At 46.0% G+C, this 25,453-nt stretch overlaps 1 protein-coding gene across 1 annotated transcript in view; it reads right to left on the reverse strand.

Annotated features, from left to right (window-relative positions):
• Positions 1-24,286, reverse strand: part of Hhla1 (HHLA1 neighbor of OC90) — a 32,300-nt gene extending 8,014 nt beyond the window's left edge. Inside the window, exons 1-12 of the mRNA XM_046464632.1 lie at positions 24,208-24,286; positions 23,356-23,415; positions 19,541-19,600; positions 18,699-18,779; positions 16,614-16,694; positions 16,443-16,526; positions 9,484-9,567; positions 7,778-7,834; positions 7,591-7,677; positions 4,983-5,234; positions 2,922-3,164; positions 191-259 (exon numbers count right to left, since the gene is read on the reverse strand). Of these exons, the coding sequence (XP_046320588.1) occupies positions 191-259; positions 2,922-3,164; positions 4,983-5,234; positions 7,591-7,677; positions 7,778-7,834; positions 9,484-9,567; positions 16,443-16,526; positions 16,614-16,694; positions 18,699-18,779; positions 19,541-19,600; positions 23,356-23,415; positions 24,208-24,286 (1,237 nt within the window). The remainder of the gene's footprint in view (positions 1-190; positions 260-2,921; positions 3,165-4,982; positions 5,235-7,590; positions 7,678-7,777; positions 7,835-9,483; positions 9,568-16,442; positions 16,527-16,613; positions 16,695-18,698; positions 18,780-19,540; positions 19,601-23,355; positions 23,416-24,207) is intronic.
• Between the last annotated feature and the right edge of the window lie 1,167 nt (positions 24,287-25,453).

Below are 25,453 nucleotides of genomic sequence, written 5' to 3' on the forward strand. Positions count from 1 at the left end.
TCAGGATCACCTGGCAACTTAGCAGCACGCAAGACTTACAAACCAGTTCTCCTGCCTCTTTCCTGTGAGAACCAGTGAAGTACAATAACCAGCATCCTCTGAGTACTGGCACCCTATCCCTGGGGTTCTGCCCCATGCAGTTCTTCCCCGCCGTGGTACCGGGTTTCTTTTCCCACCTGTGTGTTCTCACCTGTCTGTGGGTCTTTGGGGGCTGGTGCCTTGGTTGGCCTTGGCGTCTGTGTGCCAGGGGTGACTGTTCCTGGGATGAGAGGAGAGAGGGTGAGCCTGCATCTTTTCAAGGGGACCTGATTTGGAGAAGATGCCCCATGCCACCAGTCCTGCCCTATCCAACCAACACTGGTTATTAAGCCAGGTACCAAGCAGGATGTTGAGGCTGCAGAAGTGAGTCAAGAAATGGAACCCTCAATGGCGGTGCTCCAGATAATTACAAGGGAACAGGCAAGTGCTGCCAGTAACTGTGGTACCGTGTGATGGAAGCCCTTGGGAACAAGTTAATAGTGGTAAGATCAGGTGACACTGCTTGGGGAATGATGGTGTTGAACAGGAAGTGTGCAAGCGTGGGAGCTCTGGGCAAACAGGAAATGGTACGCTTCTCATTCACCTGCGCCTTGGCGTACTCCATCCGCACCCCAATAAACTGCCTGTCAATCATTGTCATGGTGGAGCATGGGCTCAGTTCAACAGTTCTTTTCATCATGTCCTTGGTTTAAGGACTGCTACAGGACCTGGTTCTTGCTGCCTGGAGCTGGCCTCTGGCACAAGAAGCACAGCAGCCTCCTTCTGAGGCAAAAGGAAGATGCAACAGGAAATTTCACTCATGCATGAAGGGGAAAGAAGGGGGAGGTTCCAGCACAGTCAGCGGGCACCCAGTTCAGCTGGGGCAGGTGACGTGGACCAAGACCACGGGTACAAGGCTAATGAAAGCACAGGCTTCCCCGGTAGAGTAGGGAGCTTGTGCAAAGACCTCCAGGAGTGGGTAGCAAGCAGTTCTCTGTGGCTGATCCAGAGGGAGGAGGTGGAGGGGAGATGAGGCTATGAAGCAGGCAGACGCGGAGCCCAGCTCTTACCACAGAGTGGCACAGCTACTCTGCTGTGTCATGCTCCTTGGCAAGGACAGAACACTTCAGGGTGGGATTCCACAGGACTGTGTTCATGCCAGAGATGAGTGCTGTGATCCATTCACACACAGATGATTGCGGGAAGGAGCCCCAACTCTACAGGGCCATCCTGCCAGTTTCTAAGGTGGGTGAGAATCTGCTCCTGATTTTGTGTAGGCATCAGACTGTAACCCCTAACACAGAGGGTGTCTGTTAGCTGCCTGGATGTGCTTCTATGTAGTTCTAGATTAGTCTTAGCTATACCACATACGATGGCTGCTTGCAGTGTGACTGACTGGTTGCAGAATCGTGGAGAATTGGAGTAAAGTGGACCTGGGGCAGAAGCAAACACAAACACATATTCCCCTCTGGAGGGCTTGTGTCTCCTATAGCTGCCCTCAGTGCCCTGCTGCAGGAGGGCTCAGGCAGAACAGTGGCATCCACTGAGTGCTTCCCAGGTGACATTCACTGAACTGAACACCCTGCAGATATTACTTAATTGAACCAACACAACAGCTCTTACAGCTCCCATTTCATCAGTGGGGAACAAGGACTCAGATGGGTGAAGGAAGGTGCCAGGACACAGTGTGAGTGTGAGGTCCACTCCAGCCCAGGCCGTCTGAAGCTGAGAGCCTAGCACAGAGCTCCACAGCACCACGTCCAGCTGACTAGACCAGAGTGTGTCAGCTTCCAATTTCCCCTGAAATAGCACAATGCTTGAACCGACTAAGATGGTGCCCTGGTGTCAGGTGGTCATAAGATTAAAGCCATTGAAAGGGCATCTCTCAACCTGTGAGTGCAATTGTGATTTTGAGCTTGAAGTTGAGATATTGAAAATTCATTACTCCTCTTCCTGCATTCCTTCACAAATTCAGTAGTTTTACAAACTGACTGAGTGGCTGTTGCACTTCACAGGAGCCTTCACAGCCCCCCAGGAGGCAGAGCCCAGAGGGAGGAAAGTCAAGCTGATGGACCCCGGGATCATAGCCTCCATGTGTGTTATGATCCACTGACTGTGGGAGCTGGGGGGGGGGGGCTCTCAGCCGTGCTGCAAGCAGCAGAGGCAGTTATCTTTAAGGGAATTACTTTTTGTCTGACTATAGGAGTATAAAGAATGGAAAATTCATGAAACTGGAGTGAAGGAAACAGAAATCAGAGGGACTCTCCTTCCCAGCTATAATCTGGGAACACTAAAGTTAGGCTCAAGGTTAACAAGTTGTGAATTTCTTTTTAGTTTTAGTTTTGCTTTCTATTCTCTGTGTCTACTTATTACACATCTACACTACACTGTCACACTTGACAATGTTTCTCCTGCATTTTAGAGTTCAAGTGTTCCTCATTACATGATTATACATTAATGCATACATTTACATATGCAATTAATAGGCATGTTACATTACATTGCATATACATGATATATAAGTAATTAATGTAATAATGATCATATTATGCCAAAAAGTCAGTTCATCCCTGTCCTGAGTGAACAGTGTCAATTTCTAGTGGTTACTTGTTTAGTAGTGAAACAAGAAAAAAAATAGAAAGTGAGTTTACATAAAAGAGAGAGGAGAGGGGGATCCCCATGAAGAGGGAGCATTCATTCATTCATTCAAAGATGAGAAGGAAAGGGTGGGGTAAGGAGAAGAAGGAGAAAGAAGAGTCGGCCTCATGGTCAAACCAAGTATTGCTCCCTTGGGTTTGACTTTTTCTCTATGTATTATAGTTCAAAAATTTAAAAAGGTTTTCAAGACAGACAATGCTGAGTGTCACTGGAAAGGGGAGGGGTGGAGTGAGTCTCTCTCTTACCTGAGGTGGAGCTGGGCTGGGCTGGGCTGCTGGGTGTGGACATTGCCCCAGTAGGACCCGGGAGGCTCTCTGTGTCGGTGGCCCCTGCAGCTTCGGCAGATGTGGGTGTGGAGGAGGGTGTCTCCCAGGGGGGACCCCCAGGTGTTGTCTCATCCTTGGTATGAGCCCTGGGTGTGGAGAGCGTGGAAGCCCAGGTCTGTCTGTTGGTTGTCACCCATTGTGTTCCAGCCACTGTCCTGGTAGCTGCACATTTAAAGTGACTGTCACAGGAGATGGCTGCATTCGACCTCTTTGATTTATATAAAATTGCAGAGGCATGGGGTTGCTATCAGAGGGCAAACACAGGGCGTGGGCATAACATGGACATTCTAGGAGTCCTGCACCCTGCGCTGAAGCCCATGGACCAGAGGGAACTTTGTTTGCCCAAGCAGAAGATAAAGAGAACTCCTCCAGGTCCCTGGGCACTCAGCCAGCAAGGGTGTGTTTGAGGGTCAGTGGCTGTCTCAAGTTTAAGGAGCTTATTTCTCATCCTGTGACCTGGTGAGAGACTGAAGGACTTGAGGGGAAGAGACCTGGAGGCAAGGTTGAGCCCCTGCCTCCTCCAGGCTGTGAATTGGGGTAACTTCCTTAACTCTTTAGCCTTATCTTTATTATGGGGATGAGAATAATAATAACAATAACAATCGTGGTCATAATTCCTGTCCACAACATCACAGGATCATTATTAGATTTGTTCATACAAATCTTCCCTAACCGACCTTTTAAAAAATTGTTAGATGTTCTCATATGCTCATTCCTATGGTAAAAATTCAAGATTTTTCTTTCCAGTTATACAAAACTAATCTTATTAAAGAATTTGACATCTATGAGTTAAGTTGGGAACAGATACCATCTTTGAAATATTCAGATTTCCACCTGGAATATGGGACATCCCTCCATGTATTTAAATATCTCTTTATTACTTTCATTAAAGTTTGTAGTTTTTCTTATATAAAGCCAGCACGTTTTCTTTAAGGATTATGACTTTTCTTGCCTCTAGAACCAAAATTTTTCATATTATACTGGAAACACTTCTAATTTGGAGTCATTGTCATGATGATGCCAGGTATTGCATGAACCGTTTACAGTAAATCTAGACACTATCTAGTTGGTGGGGTTGGTTCCTTCTCCTCTCCACCTCCAGTCCTCCCTGTTTCCTTATCTGCCTGCCACCTGTCCTTCCACCTCCCTGGGCAGCCCGTGTCTCCTGCTGTGCGGGGTGGTGGCACACCCTCACTGGCCTGGTGACTGTCATTTCCCTGCCCGTGTCTCCCTCCCCGGCCTGGGATCTCAGGGAGGAGCAGGAACACCAGTAGAGCCTCTGTCAACACTTGACCTATGTCTGGAAGCAGATGCGTGTTTTGATGAGGGAGTGAGTGGATGCTGAGGGCTCGGGCCATTGGTGGACAGACAACAGTGACTCTTAATGAAAGAGAAGACTCAGCTTGGAATTATTTCCAAGTAGGACATGATGGGGAAGCAGGCACTTTGAGTGGCCGGTGACAACACTGCTGACTGTGTGCTCCATAGGTGGGGAGGGCAGGGTCCTGGCGAGCCCCTGGGAGCAGCTTTCCATGCTGCTGTGCGGTCACTAACGTGTTGTGCAGCCAGTGGCAGATTGACCCACCATGGCATAAGATGCTGACTCGTTTCACTTTCTGTGACTTGCCAGAGAGAGCACTAGGTGCTGGGCTGAAGTGATAACGCTGTGCCACAGTGAGCCACGAGCGCGGGAGACATGGCCCTGGGGAGGCTGGGTGAAGGGTGTCAGGAAACTCGTGGAATTTTTTCGCAACTTCTTGTAGAAGCGTCCATGTTAGTGGTCCACTGGGCCACTGACATGGCTGCCTCTGCTTGTCCTCATGGGCCCTCCACTGGCTCATAGACATCTCTTATTTAAAGTAAGCTGGAGCCTGGTGTCAGGGGGCAGACTGGGACAAAGGTGTGGCTCATTCCTGTGAGCCTGGAGGGACCCGGACGGAGACTCAGCAAAGCAGAGCACAGGGTGAGATCACATCTTACCTGAGCCTGGATGGGTGGCAGAGGCCCTGCTGGCTGTGGCCGTGGTCCCTGCAGGAGGCCCAGGAAGCCTGCCTGTGCTCCCTGTTGCCTCTCCCTCTGAAGGAGCAGTTGTCTCCCTGGGCGGGGAGGCGCTCAGGGCAGAAGCCAGGTGTGTGCTGTGGGCCCAGCGCGGGGGGCCTGTCCTTGGTAGGGCTTGCTGGCTTTGGGTTGTGGGCTTTGAAATCCCAGCTGTTTCCCTGGTAGCAGCAGCACCTTTGGGAAGAAGGTCAATGGCAGCTTTGATAACTTTGATACTTTGGACACAAAGAATTGCTGAATCACTGAAAGATCATCAGATAGCAGATATGTAGAAAGAATAAAGATCTCAAACTCATTCCCAACAGTACCACGTGAAAGGTCAGTCTCCAAAAAAGCTGAATGATGAATCACTGCAGTGCACACGCCTCAGACCACAAAGGTCTTGACATTTAACCTGTCTCTTGATCAGATGCCAAATCTGTTCAGTGTCCTCAGTTACCCCGTGGCTCCAGGACTTGTCCTGGATGAGGAATTGGTCTCCTTGACATGCTCTGTGCGTATAACTAGGAACCAGAGGTGGAATTTGGGAAAATCAGGGGCTTTCAGGGAGAAATAGCTGGAAAAATGAGCCCTCCAAAAGATAGACTTTAATAGAAAAATGAGCCCCCCAAAAGGCAGATTTTGGAGAGAAATTTACTCCGTGCTTCTGTTTGTCCCATGAGGAAAAGGTGAAAGAGCCTGTGGTGTTAATTTCACCTGACCTCCCTAGGAAGGCTTGCTGGTGCAAGTGGGCATATGGCCTGGGATGGGCATATAGGCCAGTGACTCCCACTGGCCTGTAGAGTCACCTGCTCTGGGTGGACAAAGACTCGTGTTGGATTTTGGTCCCCACTTGTCCCTTTGGCAGGCAGCTGTGTGTAGGGAACAACTGACCCAACAGCAGGAGTTACGCCTGCAGTCTCATGTCCTTGGCTCAGGGCCCACAGACACCCCACAGGCAACCCAGCCTAAGCCTTGTTGCATGTTGGACATGGGCTAAGTGCACCCCAGCCAAACTATCACCTGGACAGACCAACAGCCACCAGGCACATCAACCTTAGTGTCCAGTTGTAAGTATGTTCCTTCTTCCTGGGCACATGTCCTTAAAGTAACACCAAAGGGGAGACATCATTGAGATTGGGGGTGGGAAGGTCATGGAAAGACTGAATAAATGAGATTCACTCAATCCTCTGATCTGTCCTCAGAATTGGGTGGGTAAAGGCAACTCACTAAATGTCCATTTTAACTTCTACCAAGTGTCTTTGTCCCATTAACAAATGAAGCCCCTCCACAGGATAATCAAGAGATGCCCCATGATAAACACAAGTCACAGTAACCCACTGAAATAGAATTGGGGAACTGAATTGCTGGGTCCTTCATTTGACTCCGCGAGACACTGATGAAGGACCTGCTATGTGCAAGCATCTCTGCGAGGAATAGAGGGGGAAGGCAGACAAAGGAGACTCTCTCTGCCCTGGAGTGTCACCATGGAGGAGGCACACCTGTCAATGCCACCGTGATGGCACCTGGTGTATCAGTCCAGAAGATGTGCAGAATGGTGTTCTAGGGCCACAGGATGCAGAAGACTGATTTTGACTGGGGATCCTTGGGCAAGAGGAGGCAAGTGCTGGCAGTTGACAGGCACACAGGGTCTACAGCATGGTGAAATAGGGAGGAGCTGTGACAGATCGCAGCCTGAGCCAAAGGCACAGAAGGCATGAGCTGCTCGCCGCCTGCAAGAAGGGCAGGGGTTCCAATGGGTGGTAGCAGAGGACTTATGGGAAAGGGAGGAGGAGACGAGGGTGGGCATGAGGGCAGAGGATGCTTCTCCAGGCTAAGGACTTGGACCCTCTGGGGCTGACTGGAGTTCTGAGTATCGAGGGGACCTCACCCACGTTGTGTTGGAAGACCATTGCCCTTGGCAGTGAATGGATATTTAGAGACACAGGGGATATGACAAGGAGCACTTGTTCAGAGGCTCTTCCAGTTCGAAGGTAGACGACGAGGACTTGAGCCCAGATTCTCAAGCAACAGCAGGGAATCTCAGAGGCCTGGGGAGGTTTCAGGCACTTCATTCAGCTAGCAATGCCAGTTACATGGAGGGGAGAGAGGAGACTTAAACCGGTTCCAAAAGTGCCACCTGGTGACAGGGAATGGGCAGGAAGGTGGTCACGTGGGGGTGCAGAGGATGGGTGGCTGGAGGATGTGCATTAGAGAGTGGCAATGTCTCTAGGACTGGGCCCCAAACTAAAACATCTATAAAAGCCAAATAGTTAATGTAAGAAAACTTGTGCAAGGCAATAGAGGGCAGAGAGAACTCTGGGAAATGGGAGAACAGTCCACTCCTAAAGGGGAATAGGTACAGCTGCCACTCAGCTCTGGTTGCTTTTTGCCGTGGGAAGAAGAATCCACAGCTGCCAGAAAGTCTTTTGCAACATATTCCAGAAAATTATTTTCAGTGGTGAAATCCTCTGATTTTTAACACAGGAGCTAAATAAAATGCCCCAGGACTGCATTGTTCTCCACGGTAGGCATTTGCGGGTGTACTCACCCAGAACTCCAGAGAGGCTGCTGGTAAACGTGTAGTTGATCACAGGGGATTTCTCCACCATCTCCCAGAAGTCAGAGAGATTCCGCCCTGCAAAGGTCACACCCACAGGAGGAAATCGTGGGCTGGTCCCCTGGAGACCTGTGCTTATTGCCCAGTCCAGAGAGCTGGCAAGGGCACCTCGGCTCACCTGACTCTCCGGCCATGACGCAGATGAAGAGGCAGTCAGATTCATTGGTCTGACTCACTGTAAAATGAACCAGCACAGGACAGGTCAGCAAGGGGTCTGCAGCTGTACTTCTGGTTGAAATAAAATTTGAACTGGAAGTACCTAGCTCAGGACAAGATAGGGGAGTAAAACTAACTCCTTATAAGGCAGCTCTGATTTTCTGATTTACTTTTGTTTGTTTGTTTGGTGGGGCTGAGGAGGCAGGAGATGGTACAGTACAATGTAGTGGCTAAGAGCACAGTTGGGTGGCAGGGGGTCAATTTCCAGGGCTACAGTATCAACTCGGCCACTTACTAGCTATGCACTCTACAAATGACTGAACTTCTTGACTTCTCCAGGACTCAGTTCACTCACCTTTACAAGGGAAAAAATTCAAATTCCATAATCTTGTTTTTTGTAATTCCCCAATCCCCAGATCTCGTAAGGTGGAAAGTTTTGTATGACCTTGATGGTTAAAACCTGACTTGACAAAAGTGAGATTGTATAGTCTTTACCTATTCCACTTAGTGCAAGGGTCAAACATTTTGCTGAATGAATAGTGATGTGTTTGATCACCACAGGCTTTCCTGGATAGAGGTATTATGTATCAGTATGGTGTAGACTCTCCATTAGACCTTCAAAATCTGAAAACTTCTGAATTCCTAAGTATACTTGTTCCTGGGGATGCTGCTTAAGAGACAGAGGACATGTGGTTGCATGCTGCTTAGAGGATTGTTGTGAAGACCCAACGAGGTGATGTGTGAAGTCCTGACTATGGTGCCTGGCAGAGAGAGGAGGCTTGTCCTTAGCCAGGGTGAGGACTACAGCTGTGTTGATGTGTTACTAGCATCATGTGCAACAGCATAGTGACCAAAACACAGGTCAAGAGCCAGATTGCCTGGGTAGAATTCTGTCTCCATAGAGTGATCCTAGGTAAACTGCTCAGCCTCTCTATGCCACAGCACAGTTTCCTTGTATATAAAGTGGGGCTAAACGCAGTAGCTACCCCATGAGGTTGTAGTGAGAATCCAGTGAGAGGGGATCTAGAAGGTGCTGGGAGAGCCGCTGGCACCTAATGACATCTACTGAGATTTCCCCTTTTCCCTCCCTCTTGCCTGCACAGCTGTAGCTGCCCCGTAGATCACCATATCACCAGGCTGCTGAGACCAGCTGCTGGGCTGACATCCAGATCTGTGCCTTTCAAAGTGGATTCCAGTGGAGTGTGATTTGCTTGGGGGATTCATGAAGCCACCTCATAAATGAGGCATGTATTTCTTAATTGCTTTTAAAACATGGACTTAGGCTCCATGTGGATCTAAATCTGAATTCTGGCATCAACATTAAGCAAGATATTCAACCTCCTTGGGTCTCAGCTTTTTCTCATCTTTGAAAGTGGAGGACAGATGTCAACCAGAAGCTGTTTTCTGGAATCTGCCGAGATTCTCCTAACTTTGAGCCTTGAATTTGTTTTCCAATTTCTGGGCCCCAAGAACAGCTCTGATTGAAGAAGGAGCTGCCCAGTGCTGGTATCAGAAATTGGAACGTGAGGATGATCTCAGTGAGGCTCACATGAAGGTTCACAGCAGCCCGACCCATGGCAGGGGAGCACGGGAGACCTGAGAGGCCTGGTTATGCCCCAGGGATGGGTGCCAACCTTGTGCTTGCCAGGAACCATCAAATAAACCCACCTGAGAGGATGGAGGTTGACTTAAAGATCTCAGTGAGGTAGCTGGTAGAATTTCCAATGATGTCCACAAGGAGGGCTGTGAAATCTGCAAAATGGGTTTAGGAGGCTTAAATTTATCATTCAGAGATTTAGGGGAAAATAGAGTGTATTTGGATTTTTCAGAATAGATTTTACAAGTTTGATTTATTCAATGTACTAAGTAATATTAATAATCATAGAGAGAGAAATTACTAATCATGAAGAAATCCATAAAGGGTCAATTACATACAAGCAGAAAACTTTGTTAAAATTTTGTTATAATCCCCTTTCTCCTTCCATTGCCCTCTTTCCACCCGTTTCTCTGCTAGCAGCAAAGAGATATGAAAGGCTACATCATAGAATAATGGTTTTCTGGGTTTTCCCTCATTATTTCATCTAATTGTTTCAGAGTATCCAATCCTTCTGATGTGAAGCAGACCTATAGATATGTAGTGCAGATTTCCATAATTTTAGAATTTGAATATTCAATATCAAACTTAGTGGTGGGGTTACAAACCCCAGGTTGTCAACAGAGATGAAGTGCTTTATAAGTATCCTTTATAAAGAGCCTCTCCTTCTGTCCACTTGGCTAAGAGGGAAGATGGGGGTAGACTGGGAGATTTTCACAATAATCCAGGTAATAGAATCATTGAGAACTTTTTGTCTGGGCAAGATTTGGACAGGAGCATTGGTTGGCATTTGGCACCATTGGTCAATAAAACTTCTTACCATGCTCCTTGTTAAACAGCTGCCACCTCCATTCATTCATAGCTTTCCAGGACCCAACATGTTGGCACTTTAAATGAGAAAGTCCTGCTATAGGAGCTTCAGACAGTGATTTTCTAGAGGAAGTTTCTTGGGTGAAGCATGATTTCCTACCCAACCTTGCACAAAAGTGTTTTCACTAAGTAATAGGATTATGAGTTTGGACAGGAGCAAGTTGACTAGAAAACACAAAACTCATATATTCAAGAAAATGTCACATGACAATCCATGGTTTGTTTGTGCACCAAGAGGAAGTGGGCATCCCTATGTGGGAGCCAGAGCCAGGACATATTCTACTACATCCACATGCTTAGTTTCCTGGAGCAAAAGGTGGTAATGAACCTATGCAGATGTAGACACCTGTCCATGCAGCAAGTTGGTAAACCTGGGCATCCTCCTTTCTACATCTATGCAGAAACTAAAGAAGGCTAAGTATCTCATTACTTACTCCATCTATTTCTCAAAATTCTTCTTTGTTTATCAATTCATTTATTTAATAAATGCTCATTGAGTCTTTGCAGTGTGTCAAGCACCTGCTAGGTACTGAAGAGTTTTGTAAAACATACAGAAAAAGCTGAAGTTAGAGTGAAACAGACTCAGAAAGAGGACAGTGATGTGCAAGGTTGGGATGCACTAAGAATAATGCACAGAAGCTGTGTGCACGGCTCTGGAGCCAGACACCAATGATGGGGCCATGTTCTTCCCAAGGCTCAGAGGGAAGATGAGATTTCCCAAGATCTGACAGTATGTGGCAAAGCCTGAATTTTAGCTGAGGTCTGCCTTGGGCCAGAGCTTCCCCTCTTCCCTGTATTCCCACCTTCATTCATACAGCCTCTTACTCAACTCCTCAGCCAACTTCCCCTTTAGAATCCCTTCCACTCTCTATTAGCAGCTTGGAGGAGAAACTGTTATTAGTACTTCCAAAATCTTCTTTGTTTTAATGAAAATTTTATTATCTAATTTACTAAAAATGCTCACAGAGAAATTATTTCTGACCTCATTCATGTATAAATAGGAGGTAGGTAAAAATCCTTTTTATCTATCCAATTGGTAATCATTTAAGACTGTTTCTTAATACTCAAGGTGGCATGGGTTTGGAAAAATTATGCATTGAAATATTGTAGATAAGAGTGTAAACTTATGCTCGATTTCTAGAAGAAATTTCAGCAATTTAGATCACCACAAAATTGTTTCCCTGTCAGCCAACAACTCGGTTTCAAGGGCTATCTCCTACAGGGATAATTGGGCAAATAGTCCAGCGAGTCTACCCAGGTGCGTTATGGCATTGCTTAAAATTGTAAAAATATCAGGAATCAGCAGTTTATATCAAGAGGAGATAAATTAAGTAAATTATGTAACTTCTTTCCATGAATACCATGAATTCATACAAGGTGAGGAACACATACATCTTGAAAATGGAGTTGTTTTAAAGAAATCCTCTCCCAAATTCTTTTAGTAGGAGAACATCCAATTTCAGCTGGAGAAATACTGGGTTAGTGTAATGACTACACTTTCAAACTTGCTTTGCAGGTGGGTGTGGTCATGGCACTAAATTCTGGGCAATATAAAGTGAGAGAGAGGAAATTTAAAACATGTCTATGCTATGCACAAATAGTACTGCCTTCCAACACATCTCTCCCCATCCTTTTAACTGGAGGGTGGGGTAGCCACAGCCACCTTGCACTTTGACAAGGACAGTATCATTTGGGAGGCAGAACAACAAGCTAGAAGGACCTGGGCCACAATCATCAAATGACCAGTGCAGCTCTGGCATGCCCACTCACATGGTCATGCATGAAGGCAATTCTCTATTGCTTCTTTATGCCACCCTATTTGGGGGCCATTTGTTGTAGTAGCCCAGCCTGTATTCTAAATAATGCAGAGAGTGGGTTCCTATATATAGGGTGGAATGGCTTGATAGATGGGTAGGTATTTGGAATGCATAAGCATGTTAGATGACTGGTAGAAGGTGGTTAGGCAGATAGATTAGGTAGCCTTAGAGAGAGTCCATCAGAATGTTAATAGTGACCACCTACGGATGTTGTGCTTTCAGCTACTCCTGGTTTCTTGGTTACATTTGTCCACGTTGCATGACATCTTGACATCATAGTATGTTGAAAATCTAAACTATTTCATATGAGGGGGAAAAGAGAGAATATGTGAATCTACCTTCAAAGGAGGGCTCTATGTTAGAGTTGAGAATACTAAAAAGAAAATGATCCAATCTGAAGATTATCCAGAGAGACATCCCCCCGAAGGCTTTGAGCAACGGCACAGTGTTGGCCCAGGAGCACAGGCCCTCACGGCAGCTGTCTGAGGGGGAGAAGTGTCAGGCTCATTGCTCCTTTTCACACCCTGGGGAAATCGCTGTGGCTTACACAGCAGCAACACAACATGCTATTTTATCAGTAGACAGCAATCAATTATTTTCAAATAATTATTTCAAGTTTATGGAAGTATGCTTTGGTTCATGAAGTACAATTAAAACTGTCTCTAGGCAGGTGTGACTTCAAATTTTCTTTCTTTCTTTCACACATCAGGATAAAGATTCACCCAGTATAAACCTTAATTGCAAGGCTAATGAGATGGTAAGAAAGACATGATTATGAAGAACTTTCTTCCTCTCAAATGTATTTTGTTAGATCCCAAAGATTCAAAACAACCTTGAACCAAAAGAGCAATGCTAGAGACATCACAATGCCTGATTTCAAATACACTACAGTAACAAAAGCAGCATGGCACTGCCCCAGAAACAGGCACATTGACCAGTGGAATGGAACAGAAGACACAGGACGAACCCAGGCAGCTACAGCCATCTGAATCCTGACAAAGGGGCCAAAGTCATTGGAAGGAGATAGCCTCTTCAACAAATAGTGCTAGACACTGGTCATCCATGTGGAGGTGACTAAAATTAAATCCTATCTCTCACTGCACAAAAGTCAACTAAATATGGACTGAAGACCTAAACATAAGACCCCAAACTTGGAAACTGCTAGAAGAAAACACAGGAGAAGCACTTCAAGGGGTAGTCACAGGCAATGACTTCCAGAACAGGGCTCCAGTAGCTCAGGAAATAACAGCAAGCACCAACTAATGGGGCAGCATCGGATTTAAAAACTTCTGCACAGCACCACACAGTGAAGAGAGACCCTGCAGAATGGGAAAAATCTTTGCCAGTTCTTCTTCTGATCGGGGGACTCACATCCAAAATACACAAAGAACTCAGAAAGCCTCACACCAAAAAACAAAATAAAACAAACAACCCAATGAATATAAGTAGGCAAACAAACTGAGCAAAGACTTCTCAAAAAAAGAAATACAAATGGCCAATAATTATATGAAAAAAAAGTTCTACATCTTTAGCCATCAGGGAAATGCATATCAAAATTACATTGAGATGCCATCTCAACTGTCAGAAGAGCTGTCATCAAGATACAATAAACGATGCACATGCTGGCAAGGACATGGGGGAAAGGGACCCATATACACTGCTGGAGCAAGGTGTAGTTAGTTCAGCTACTACAGAAATCAGTATGGAGGTTCCCCAGAAAACTAAAAATAAAACCATCCTATGATCCAGCTACTCCTCAGCACATACCTGAAGGAATTAAAGTCCCAGACTCTCTATAACTGCATTCCCACAGCCATTGCAACACAGTTCACAGCAGCCAAGTTGCAGAAGGAACATGGACACTGTCAATGGACGAATGGATAAAGAAAATGTGGTGTCTATATACTCAGTGGTGCGTTCTCAGCCATAGAGAAGAAACCAGATCATTTGCAGGAAAATGGATGTAACAGGAGATCATAAGACAACTCAGAGTGACAAGTGCCACATTTTTCCTAACTGTGGGGTCCAGGAGGGAACTAAAACATGAGAGCTCCAGGAAGACTATCACGGAAGAGGAAAGGTGACATAAGACCCCAAACTTGGAAACTGCTAGAAGAAAACACAGGAGAAGCACTTCAAGGGGTAGTCACAGGCAATGACTTCCAGAACAGGGCTCCAGTAGCTCAGGAAATAACAGCAAGCACCAACTAATGGGGCTCCGATACACACCTTGCTGCTCCACCTGGCTTATTTTAAAACTCGCGCCAGTTTTTGCTTTCCTTCCCTAACACAGGGTGAAAGCAAACTAACACTTGTCCATCCAGGCTCATCTATCATGTCCCCCACTGCATGGAAGAGTGTCCCTGCCCACAAGAGTAAAGAAGCCCCCATCCCGGGACCAGGAGCAAGGGCTCCCCCGTGGACACCTGATGGACACTGATCAATTATATCTGCTGATAACTTGTGGACCCGGGCCCTTGTTTTCCTCTTTTAAAAGCCCGGGGTGTCCTGACAATGGGAATCACAGCTCTGGGACAGGAGTGCCCGATGTTTCTCCTTTGTTAGCAAATCACTGAACTGTTTCCTTTTTCCCAGACCTTGTCCTCACTATTGGATCAGCAATGGAGACACGGACTGAGTTTCGGTATCAGGGTAGGGTAGGTGGATATCATCAAAGGATGTTATTTGCAGGTACCAATATGCCACAATGAAACCCATTATTCTATGTAGTTTCTTGAAATTTGCAGGGTGAGTTTAATAAGATAAGACATATTAAGTACTCTGTGCAGGGTCTGGCACAGAGTACTGATATTATAGTAAATCTTAATAATTATTATCTTTAAAACTTTCAGTGTTGGTTTAGAAATTCCACTTTGGGGAGTCTGCGTTCCTAAAATAATCTGAAACAGGGAGAAACTTTATACACAGAGATGTTCAGTGCAGGATGGTTTATATTGGGAACAACCTAAAATCCACCCAAAAGTCCAACCACCATTAAGGAAATGCTCATATTCACAGATCGCACAGCCAGTGCTAATGCCTGCCAGAGTTTGTCATTCCATGGAAAGCATTTTATATTCGGTTAAATGGGAAAGGAGAGAAGGTTTTAGCAGCTTTCTGTCCTTGATTCCTTCACCATCTCTTCTTCAGCAGACAAATTCCTTATGGTGCAGTTCCCACTTGCTGCTGCTCTGTTCAAGACTACAGCTTCCTTTATATTCAGAGGGAAACTTGGAAATCCTTGAGCAGGCTATAAACTCCCACTCGACCTGCAGCATCCTCTGCACCCCACCCTCGCCTATTGATTCATTCCCTATGACTCTTGACCTGGATCACCTGCTCCAGACACACTGGACCTTTGCCCTCCACCACCTGAACATCCATCGGCCCTTGTTTCCTTGGAGATTCTCCTGCTACCCTGCACACAGCAGCAGCTCTGCCCCATGGCTCTCTTGCCCTTCCCCTGCTTCTTTGTCCTCATGGTCAGACAGTCAGTCCTGTGCATTTCCAAATTATTCACTTACTCTCTGTCCCCGCCTCTTAGCTCTGGAGAGCAGGGCTGTGTCTACTTTGGGGTCCTGAACACCTGCAAAAGTGCCTGGGTCATAGTATGTGCTCAATAAAGAATTTGTTGAATGCATGAAGTAGTGGGAATAATTTTACTTCTATTTTTCAAAATTCTGTAAATATAAGGATCATGGATACACTCTTAATGAAAAAAAAATCAAGATAAAACAAGTCTCCATTTAATAGCAGTCTCTACTCCAAACCACAGACTCCAGAAATTGCTGATCTGGTGTCCAGATACGTACAATGTTTTCATCAATAATAGTGTATTCTATGTGTCACTTTGTAATTTTTTTCCCTTTTCTCTTCTTTTTGTTTCTTGGAGTGCCAGGGAGCAAACACAGGGCTTCACATAGGCAAGGCAAGTGCCCTACCAGGGAACTACATTCCCAGCCCCTGCCACCTTCTTATTCTAACTCAAAGTTTCTGGGACATTTTTCGATGCAGAGGAAACATCTGGCCACACCCACTCATCTGTGGGTTGTCTGTGGCTGTTTTCCAAAGCTTGATCACACATAGCCCATCTTCCTGATGACAGATGGTCACGCTGTTCCCTGATGGTGCTGTGTGAACCTTGTCTTTGCCCCTTTGTGCACACACAGCCATTCCTCTACAGTAAAACCAAGCAAGTAACTTTCTGGGACAATGAATGTGAATATATTTAAACACAAAAGATCTCACTGTATTTTCCTACCTTACAACAAAGGGCGGGGGATATGTTTAAAAGGGCACAAGGGAAATTGGAAACGCGGTTGAGTCTTGCAGCCGGCTCCACCCACCTGATAAGTCGTTGGTGTGGTTGTTTAAGCAGTAGCAGTACCTTGTGGGGAATCTGGCCGGGTCCACTGTCTTCAGGTTAGAAACTGTGAAGAGAAGCCATCACACAGTGGCCCAACACCGGCTGGCCTTCCCCACCAGGAGCACCACCGGGAAGGGCCAGCGGCACTCACTGTTGTAAATGGCCACTGAAAACTTGTGGAAGGCAAAGGAGCTGTAGGAGGTGATGCTCAGGAAGGAGAACTTCTTGCTATCTGTCCAGAGATGGAGATGAAAACACAGACCATAATAATAAATAGACACTATTCTCGAGTAAGCAGACAGTAAAATCAATAGCATAATAAGCCAATGATGAAAGTGAACACAAATAATAAAACAACAAAAAACAAACAACCCGCTGCCGTCCGCCTTCCCCTGGCTCTGCTGTCTTTCTGAAGCCTTGGCGACTCTTTGAGTAGGAATCCCAAGCATGGTAGTTCCCTGAAGCTGCTGTCACCAATTCCCACAAACTTGGTGGCTTTGAACAGCAGAAATTTGTGCTGCCACCGTTCTGGAAAACTAGGGAGGTGGGTGTGCCTAGGATTCTGAATTTTAACAAGTGCCTGAAGTAAACTTTTATTTGTGTGACTGTGACCCACCAGGATAGTGGCAGGGACAGTAGAACTGATGAGGCCCATTCTGCCTCAGTTCCTGGACACAATCCCTTAGGGCCTGATTCCATACACCAGGTGGGAAGCCCTGACCGTGTCCTGTGAGCTCCTTGGGATATGGGTTCTGCAATAGTCTGAATATGCAAGCACTCAGTTCCTCGAGGTTTTCTGACGGTAAGAATTACCAAAGGCCTATGGTAAAAATGTACTTTCAGAGTCACAACTAAGACTAAATGAACCAGAATCTCCAGGCCAAGGGTCTGGGAGCCACATATTAAATAGATGTTCCAGGTGTTTCTGATCATGCAGCAAGTTTGGAAAACCTTGGGTGAGCTCATGGGCTTGGGTTAAACTGACCTGAATTCCAGTCTGAATGGCAGGGGTGTGCCTGGGTTTCTGTGTCTGCGAAATGGGAGTGGGAGCACCTTCTCGTAGGGCTATGCGGGTTAGATTAGGCATTGAAGAGGCTGAGCTCCTGAAGGTGCCAGTCACAGCTTTTGATTCTGCACCACTCTGCAGAGCCTGGTGCAGGGCCTTGCAGGGGACAGGATGGGGTTAACAGGAGCTCCGGCATGCAGCCTGTCCTGCTGTCTGCTGCTTCAGTCTCTCCAGAGTTGGCACGATGATCCATCACTCCCTGCTATGGTACATGTCCCCAGGCAGCTCTATTGAAGGCAGCTCTGATGTGAGCAGCATGAGTGGGGGGGGCATATCTTTGCGGCTAGAGCTTCACACATTGAGATGGGGATGGAATAAGCCCTCAAATAACGTTGGATAAGTAAATGACTAAGTGGACGGGCATAAAGCCACCTAATACAGTTGTGTAATGTGTGTACTGCACCATCCTAGGGAATGCCATGAACACAGACCTCAGTATTTGAATGAGGCTCTTCAGCTCCCTGGCCCTGCAGGGCGTCTCCATTCTCTGCTTGTCATGGTCGCCGCTTACTTTACCTCTTCACCTCCCAGAATATGAGTCCTCCAGGACAGGGATCTTTGCTGGATTTGTTCACTGTTTTGCCACCAATACTTAGAATAGGGAGCACCTGGTACATGACAGGTGCTTCGCAAATATTTATTGAACAAAGTGTAATATAGATAATGAAGTAAAGACTGGGCTTTGCTTTCATGCTTTGCCTCATTTTAGCAGGTCCTACTTCTAGCCATCTACCTCCTAATTCTTATTATAGTAGATTCATACATTCCCATTTATTAAGCATATACTATCAATAAAAGTTAAAAGAACATAGAAAGGAAGTTGATTGCAATGATATTGTAAGCACTCAGTAGGACTCATTATGCTTTAAGGAGAGAAATTCTGGATCATATTAACTTATCCAATGGATAATTATTGCTAGATTACGGCTATAAGAGTTCTGTTTATGACCGCTGCCCATACAGCGTGTCTGGGGTGTAGTTTGCTTTCAGAATGCTGGCAGACTCCTACCTCTCACTGTTATTTTCAGTCTCCTTGTGGGTTAGACAGCACACTGTATTCTCCCCACCCCTAGCATGGAGAGACCGAGGCGCAGTAGAGGGGTGTATCTGGCCCAGGTGGCAGACGGGTCCAGAAGAGAAGGTGTAGAGGGTGCGGACAGAAGTCCTTACCTTTTAAAGCTCTGCTCAGCATCCCATTCACGAGCTCTGTCAGGTTCAGCGCTGACAGATCCACAGACCTTGCAGGGACCTCTGGAAGAGGTGAAAAGGCAAGGCTGCCCGCCGGCTGTCTTCGCACAGAGACAGCCTCTCCTTTCTAAAGGGCAGGCAGATGAACTTTCACTTTGGCTGGGGGCTGCACACGTGCCCAGTGCTAGGCACAGGGGGCTTGAAGACAAGGGGAGGTTTCTACCAGGAAGTAAAGAGGCGACAGTCAACCACACACATGGTGACCAACATGGTGACCAAAGGAAACCCAAGAAACCCTCAGGATTGTTTCACTTCTGCCTTGGAGGGGCTCGGGGTTGGTGGGACACCTGTCACCTGTAACCGGAAGCCCACGGATATCACAGGGGGTCTAGGTGGCTCTGAATTTGGAAATAAGTGCTTGTGTGAAAGAGGGGTATAAATCCTGGTGGGCCACTGACATCACCGGAGAAGATTTGGTTTCAAAGTCCACGATTTTGATGCTTGGGCTCCCTCCTCAGAGCTCCAGGTTTCATAGGTCATCAGTATGAAAAAGGAAAACCCCCAGGTATCAATGTGTGCAGCCACGTGGACGGACACTGCCAGGGGAAACCTTCTTCTCCCAAGTGTTGCTTGAAACTGAGTGGACCTGGCAGCAACGGTGCTCCATGCTCCTCTTAATATTGCTGCAAGCCTTGTCTTCAAATTATACTAAATGCTCACCTAACAATTAGAGATGCTGCTACCCCTACTGTCGGGGAGGTTCAGGGAGGTGGTAGAATGTGCAGCATCCCATATCTGTGTGAAGTGGTAGGGGGGAGACTCACCGGTGTTAGCGAGAAATGCCACCCCCTTTTCCTTTCTCTCTTCTCTTCTAAGGACAGACACTAGGAAGGAGAAAGTTTTCATGACCGAAATGCAACTCCCCATTCCCAGCCTCAGGGAGCTGGAGAAGTTGGAGCCCTGCTGTAGCTGGCCTCAGGCTCAGCAGTATAATAAGGTCCCTGGGGGAAACTGAGAAAGGCAGGTCCAGAGTCCTCTTGCAGGCACCCTCACTCCAAATCTTAATTTCCCAGGGATGGGTGTGGCCTGCAAATCTACATCTTAATAAATATAAAAAATGATTACAATACAGAGAGTCTAATCTACCCAACTCCTTAACTGCGTCAGGAAACTGAGGTTCTGAGCACAGCAAGAACTTGCCTTCACTGTACCAACTGAGCAATGGTAACAAAGGGCTTAGAATCGACTTCCTAGAACTGCAGAGAAGAGGTCCCTCCAAAGCATCAGGTTGCTTGTCTACTTGGCAAAGTTTGTGATGTCCAAGAAAATATCAAAGGAAATTTTGAAATGTCAAAAGCATTCATTCATTTATTCAACAGATACTCATGGAGGGCCTAGCAAGGTGCTAGGTGTGGGGTACAATGAGGTAAACTGGAAATAATCGTCTCTATCTCCAGGAAGCTTCCTGTCTGTGGCTTGGGCAGCAGGAGATTCACCTGTAATGACAGGTGACATGGAATGACAGGGAACAGCAGGGTGCTGTCAGCACTCTTCTGAGCTCACTGAGCTGGGGATGGAGAAGGCCTCCTGAGGAAATGACTGACCTGGAGGATCAGTTAGCTTGCATTAGAGGAGTTACTGCCACACTGTACCTGCTGCTGTCTTTGCTGCAGCCATAATTAAACGTTAATGCTGGGCTGCGGTTGTGGCTCAGCGGTAGAGCGCTCGCCTAGCACATTCGAGGCCCCGAGTTGGATCCTCAGCACCACATAAAAATAAATAAAGGTATTGTGTCCAACTACAACTAAAAAATAAAAAGTTGATGCTTATTTTCCACGTACATTTATATGGAGAGGGTGATTTATGTCCATTTTATAGATGGAAGAACCAAAGGCCCAGAGAGTCTGAAAGAGGTACCCAGTGCTCCAGAGAAGCCAGGGTTAGCCTAGTTACCTGTTGCTCCTGGGAGAGCCCCATCTTTCTCCTTATTAATGCCTCTGTTTCCAGACACTGAAATAAAAATTTTTATCAGGAAAATAGTATCCTGGAAGTGTAGCTCCATATAATTTATCCATCTGAAGGGGGAGAAAATTGAGATGCATAAAAGTTAAACCCATAGCCAGCTAGAGGCTAAGATAAAACCCTCTGCTTGACCGTGCTGCTTCCACCTGCTTTTTTTTTAATTTCATTTTAGTGTGATAAGAACAATTAATATGAAGTCTACCCCCAACCACATTTTTCAGGCACAGTATGGTATCATTAGCCATAGGCGCTGTGTTGTACGGCAGAGCTCTAGAACTCCTTCATCTTGTAGATCTGAAACTTTATACGTGTTGAACGACAAACTCCACGTCCTTCCTCCTCCATCCCTGGTGACCACCTTTCTCCTCTCTGTGCCTGAGAGTCTCCCTCTTCCAGAGTCCTCATGTAAGTGCCCTGCTGTGACTGGCTTATTCCATGGAACACTATGTCCTCAGAATTCATCTGTGTTGTTGCAAAAGGAAGGATTTTCTTCTCTCAAAATTGAATCATATTCCATTCTACGTATAGGCCATAAGTTCTTATCCATCCATCCACCGATGGCTAGGTAGCCTGTGCCCTCCAGCTTTTCAAGTATCCTACTGAAGCTGAGGTCAGGTCAACTTTTGGCTGCTTACACCATTGTGGCTTTTTAACAGTTATCAAAGATTTTTTGGTTAAATACCAGATATTCCAGGGTTAGAGGCACATGGGGGCTATGAATTCCCTTTCCCATAATGTGGCTGCCAGAGGTAGAGGGGCTATGTTAGAACAAAAGGAACTTTGAGACAAACATAAATTATTAAGCAGGTCAAGCTGTCAAATAACTTGTTCACTGGCTTGGAAGAGTCCAGCTCTATCTCCTCAGGTGCTCTGAGTAGCACTGTACCTGCACAGTCTGCCCTGGAGCAGCCCCTGAGATCTGGCGGGGGGGGGCACCCCCAGGCCTGCCAGCTACCCACCCAGCAGCAGCAGCCTCTGTGCAGGGTACAGGGCTACTGAGGGCTGCTGCCTGGCATGATGCCCACACCTTTCTGCCACCGTGGTCAGCCTGGTTCAGTCTTTCTGACCATAATTCTCTCTCTCTCTCTCTCTCTCTCTCTCTCTCTCTCTTTCTCTCTTTCTCTTTTATTATTAGTTTGCTATTTTAAGTAAATAAATCTACTCACATTGTTTTTACTTCCATAAATTTAGGTGTATTCTAATTGATTTGATAGTAATAATTTTAGATTTAATAGAATCTAATAAAGCATACATGATTCCTGCAAAATAATCTCTCAGAAATAAATGGAATGGCTTCAATGAGTCTATCCCATCTTCTTGAATTCATACTTATGGACTATGCATATGAAAATAAATATTAAATTAAAATTATGCCCCCATAATTATTATATTTTCTGACCATAATTCTTGAACAGACTCCTTTTACTTAAAAAAATTATGCCTAGCACTCCTTTTTCTAACTGCAAATCCTTGGGTGGATTTTAGTAACACTATTTGAAGTGTGAACTAAATACCCCTGAAGCACAAATTATGGAATAAGATGTTATACACAGAAGCATTTTTCAAATAAATTTCTGGATAGATTATATAAATTCATTATTCTATTCTATTTTTGGATAAAAAAGCAACCTTGGAGAATGGGTAGCTCAGTGGTGGAGTGCTTGGTTAGCATGTGGGAGACCCTGGGCTCCATCCCCAGCACCTCCAAAACACAAGCAGACAGTGGTATCTTTACAACGGAAGGTACCTGACACATCTCATGCTTCTTCACACTGAGTATTTTATCACCTCTCATCCTTTATGATTATCTACAGAACAGGAACTGTGTTTTCATTTGAGGAGGAGAAAATTGGAAGTTCAAATAGGGTTAATATTCATGAAAAATGATCCTACTTGTTCACATTTGGTGCCTCTGGCATCCTTAGGGAAAGGGGAGGAGTGGGCTGGGGAAGCTTTTTACCTTTATATACCTTTGAACCTTGTGTAATTGAATTATGAGAGTGTTCTAACTAATTAAAGATAAAAAATTAGAAAATTAAAAGTAACTTTCATGCCTCTCCCCTGAAAAAAAGCATATAAAAATTGTTTGCTTATTTATCAAAAATTTAGGTCAGGCTTGGTGGCTCACGCCTGTAACCCCAGTAAGTCTGGATGCCGAGGCAGGAGGATCAGAAGTTCAGGGACAGCCTGTCAACTTAGAGACACTCTGTGTCAAAATAAGAAAAAACAGGAAGAGAGCATTGCTCCCTGACTCTGTTCCGTACAGTGCCAGGTATTCGTCATCTCTGCACAGCCAATTTCATACCATCACAAAGGAAAGGCAAAGAGAGATGAAACTATTACGAAGGTGATGATGGCCAATGACAATGCTTCCCATTATAAAACCTTCTGTCACTGGTGGAATGTCACATCGGTCTCGGTGATTTCATAAGATTGTGAGAGAATCCAAGTATCCAACAAGCCATAGGGTCAGCTGCCGCCCATGGGAATGATGACGGTGACTGTCAGAGCGTTAGCTGCAGACTCAGTCTCCGGCCATGGAGAGAGAAGGGAGGCACAGAGGGTCATGGAATTTGCCCAAGAATGATGAGCGCAGGAGGAGACCCTGCCCATTTACCTGTTATAGGTAGGAAGGTCATTCCCTTTTCTTTCTTGGATTCTCCCTTAACGCCAGACACTAAAGTAAAAAATGTTTCAACAGAGAAATTATAACCCAGAGGTAACATCAGAGAGAATTCAAATTGAATTGCCCATTTTATAGATGAGAAAATTATAATCTGAAATTGTGATTTGCTTAAAATCCCACATGTAGTCTGCTCATTTGTCCAATCATTAGCCATCAAATACTTAGTGACGAACTGTTAGAACACTAGAACTTGATGACACCATGGAGCAACAGGGTCTGCTCAGTGTTGTGAGTGTGGACTGTGAGTGGGGACAGCAGGAGCCTGATCTCATGTCAGTGACCTGGAGGCCTTCGTGTAAGTGTGTGTGTGTGTGTGTGTGTGTGTGTTGGGGGGCATTAAGCCCTGACTTGAAGGATGAATCGTGTTCGGGTAGGATTTAGCTGGCCAAGAGGGCCTTCCATGGGCAGGGTAGCATAGCCAAAGGCCTGCAGTGGGCACATTACTTTGAAGAACTGACAGAAGGCCAAGGTGATGGAGCCCATGGGAGAAAAGAGGTGGGGATTTATAGGAACGGGTGAAGGTGAGAAAAGAAGGGCCTGTGGAGCACCTGGGGCTCAGGACAGTCCCCTGAAGTAGGGCGTCATTGAGTGATGTTTGGGGAGTGAAGGAGAGAAATGGGAGGAGGAAACAAAACATAAAAACCAAAATGGACTTACAGTGGCCATTTTGATCAGATTCATTTAGGGTTAGGGTTGAAACATTGGCTGCTGAGATTCTCAAAGCACAATGAATACCCAAATTTCCTATATAGAGCAGATACTTCTGGAACTGACCAGGCCTACCTGTGTTCCCGAGGGACAGGACACAGGCAAGTCCCATGCACAGCCTTAGTGGGGGCCCATGCAGAAGGAAGCTTGGCATGTTGTGATCCTCTGGCCACCTGGAAGCAGACAAGTTGGCACTTAGAGGGAATAGGGTTGAATATTAAAAACATGGATGCAGAATGTACTTTGAGAGCAGCACATGGGGAGTCATTAGAATAACAATCTGAAAAAGGCTTTGAAGTAGTTAGTATAGGTTGGGTTAAGCTGAGATAACAATATTAACCCCATTATTGTCTCAGCTTAATTCAACAACAAAATTGATTTCTTGTATATAATCCACACTTGACTAAAAACAATTTGATAGTGAACATGGACTCACTGGGCACAGGCAGGGGCGGGGGGCCCCTAGTTGGTGGTTCTCCCTCTTCATAGAAAATTGCATTTTGAAAGGTTTTGCTTACGTTAGGAATGAAAATTCCTGTGGAGTTTTCTGGAGATTTCCCAGAAAACATTTTAATTGCTTTTTTATTCTTGGTAGGTGCCTGACTGGTGTTTCTTCTAAATGCCACTCTAAACAACGACAGACCTTACAAAGAATCAAAAGGCTGGGGTTTCTTGGAGTTCTTTTTGGAGTTCTCTTATCCCTGCTCCATCCTAACACTGAAGCATCTGGGATCAAGTTCCTCACTCACAGATTTCGAGGGTCGTACTGAGAACATCACACCGGGCATCAGGCCCAGGCTGCAACAGAGGGATGGGTTAGTCATGCCTTTCTCCTGAAGTTGTAAGCCACTGGGAGGAAATAGACGCATCTCCAGCTCATTCCCACTGGAGGCCACCTGTGCTAAGACCTCCAAAGGGAGAGAGAGGGAGAAGGAAAGAGGCTGGGGAGGCCAGGACTCAGCAAAGGGCTGTGGCTGTGAAGGCCAGGAAATGTGGAGAACTAGGTGAAGACTCTTCCTAGTGCCTCGGCTGCTGGGGAAGCTTTGCCCACCGGCCTCTCTGAGTGTCACTCACAGAATGGACAGTCACGGCTCTCTCTGTGTTTCCTGAAGATTCAGTGAGATGGTGAAACACAGTGCCTAGTGCAGGCTCTGGGATGGGGTAGCTACTTGGGAATCTGAATTCCTGTCTTGTTTTCTTTTCTCTTCTTCCTCTTCCTCTTCTGTCTCTGTGCTGGAGCTCAGGATCCCAGCAGACACAAACTTACAGTAGAAAAAGTGGTTGTTTAGCAAAATAGCTATATAAATCTACATTTAGATTT

This window comes from Marmota monax, unplaced genomic scaffold, assembly GCF_021218885.2.
Source record: "Marmota monax isolate L192 unplaced genomic scaffold, Marmota_monax_Labrador192_F-V1.1 WCK01_AAM20220418_F8-fsc00003, whole genome shotgun sequence".
Taxonomy (NCBI): Eukaryota; Metazoa; Chordata; class Mammalia; order Rodentia; family Sciuridae; genus Marmota; species Marmota monax.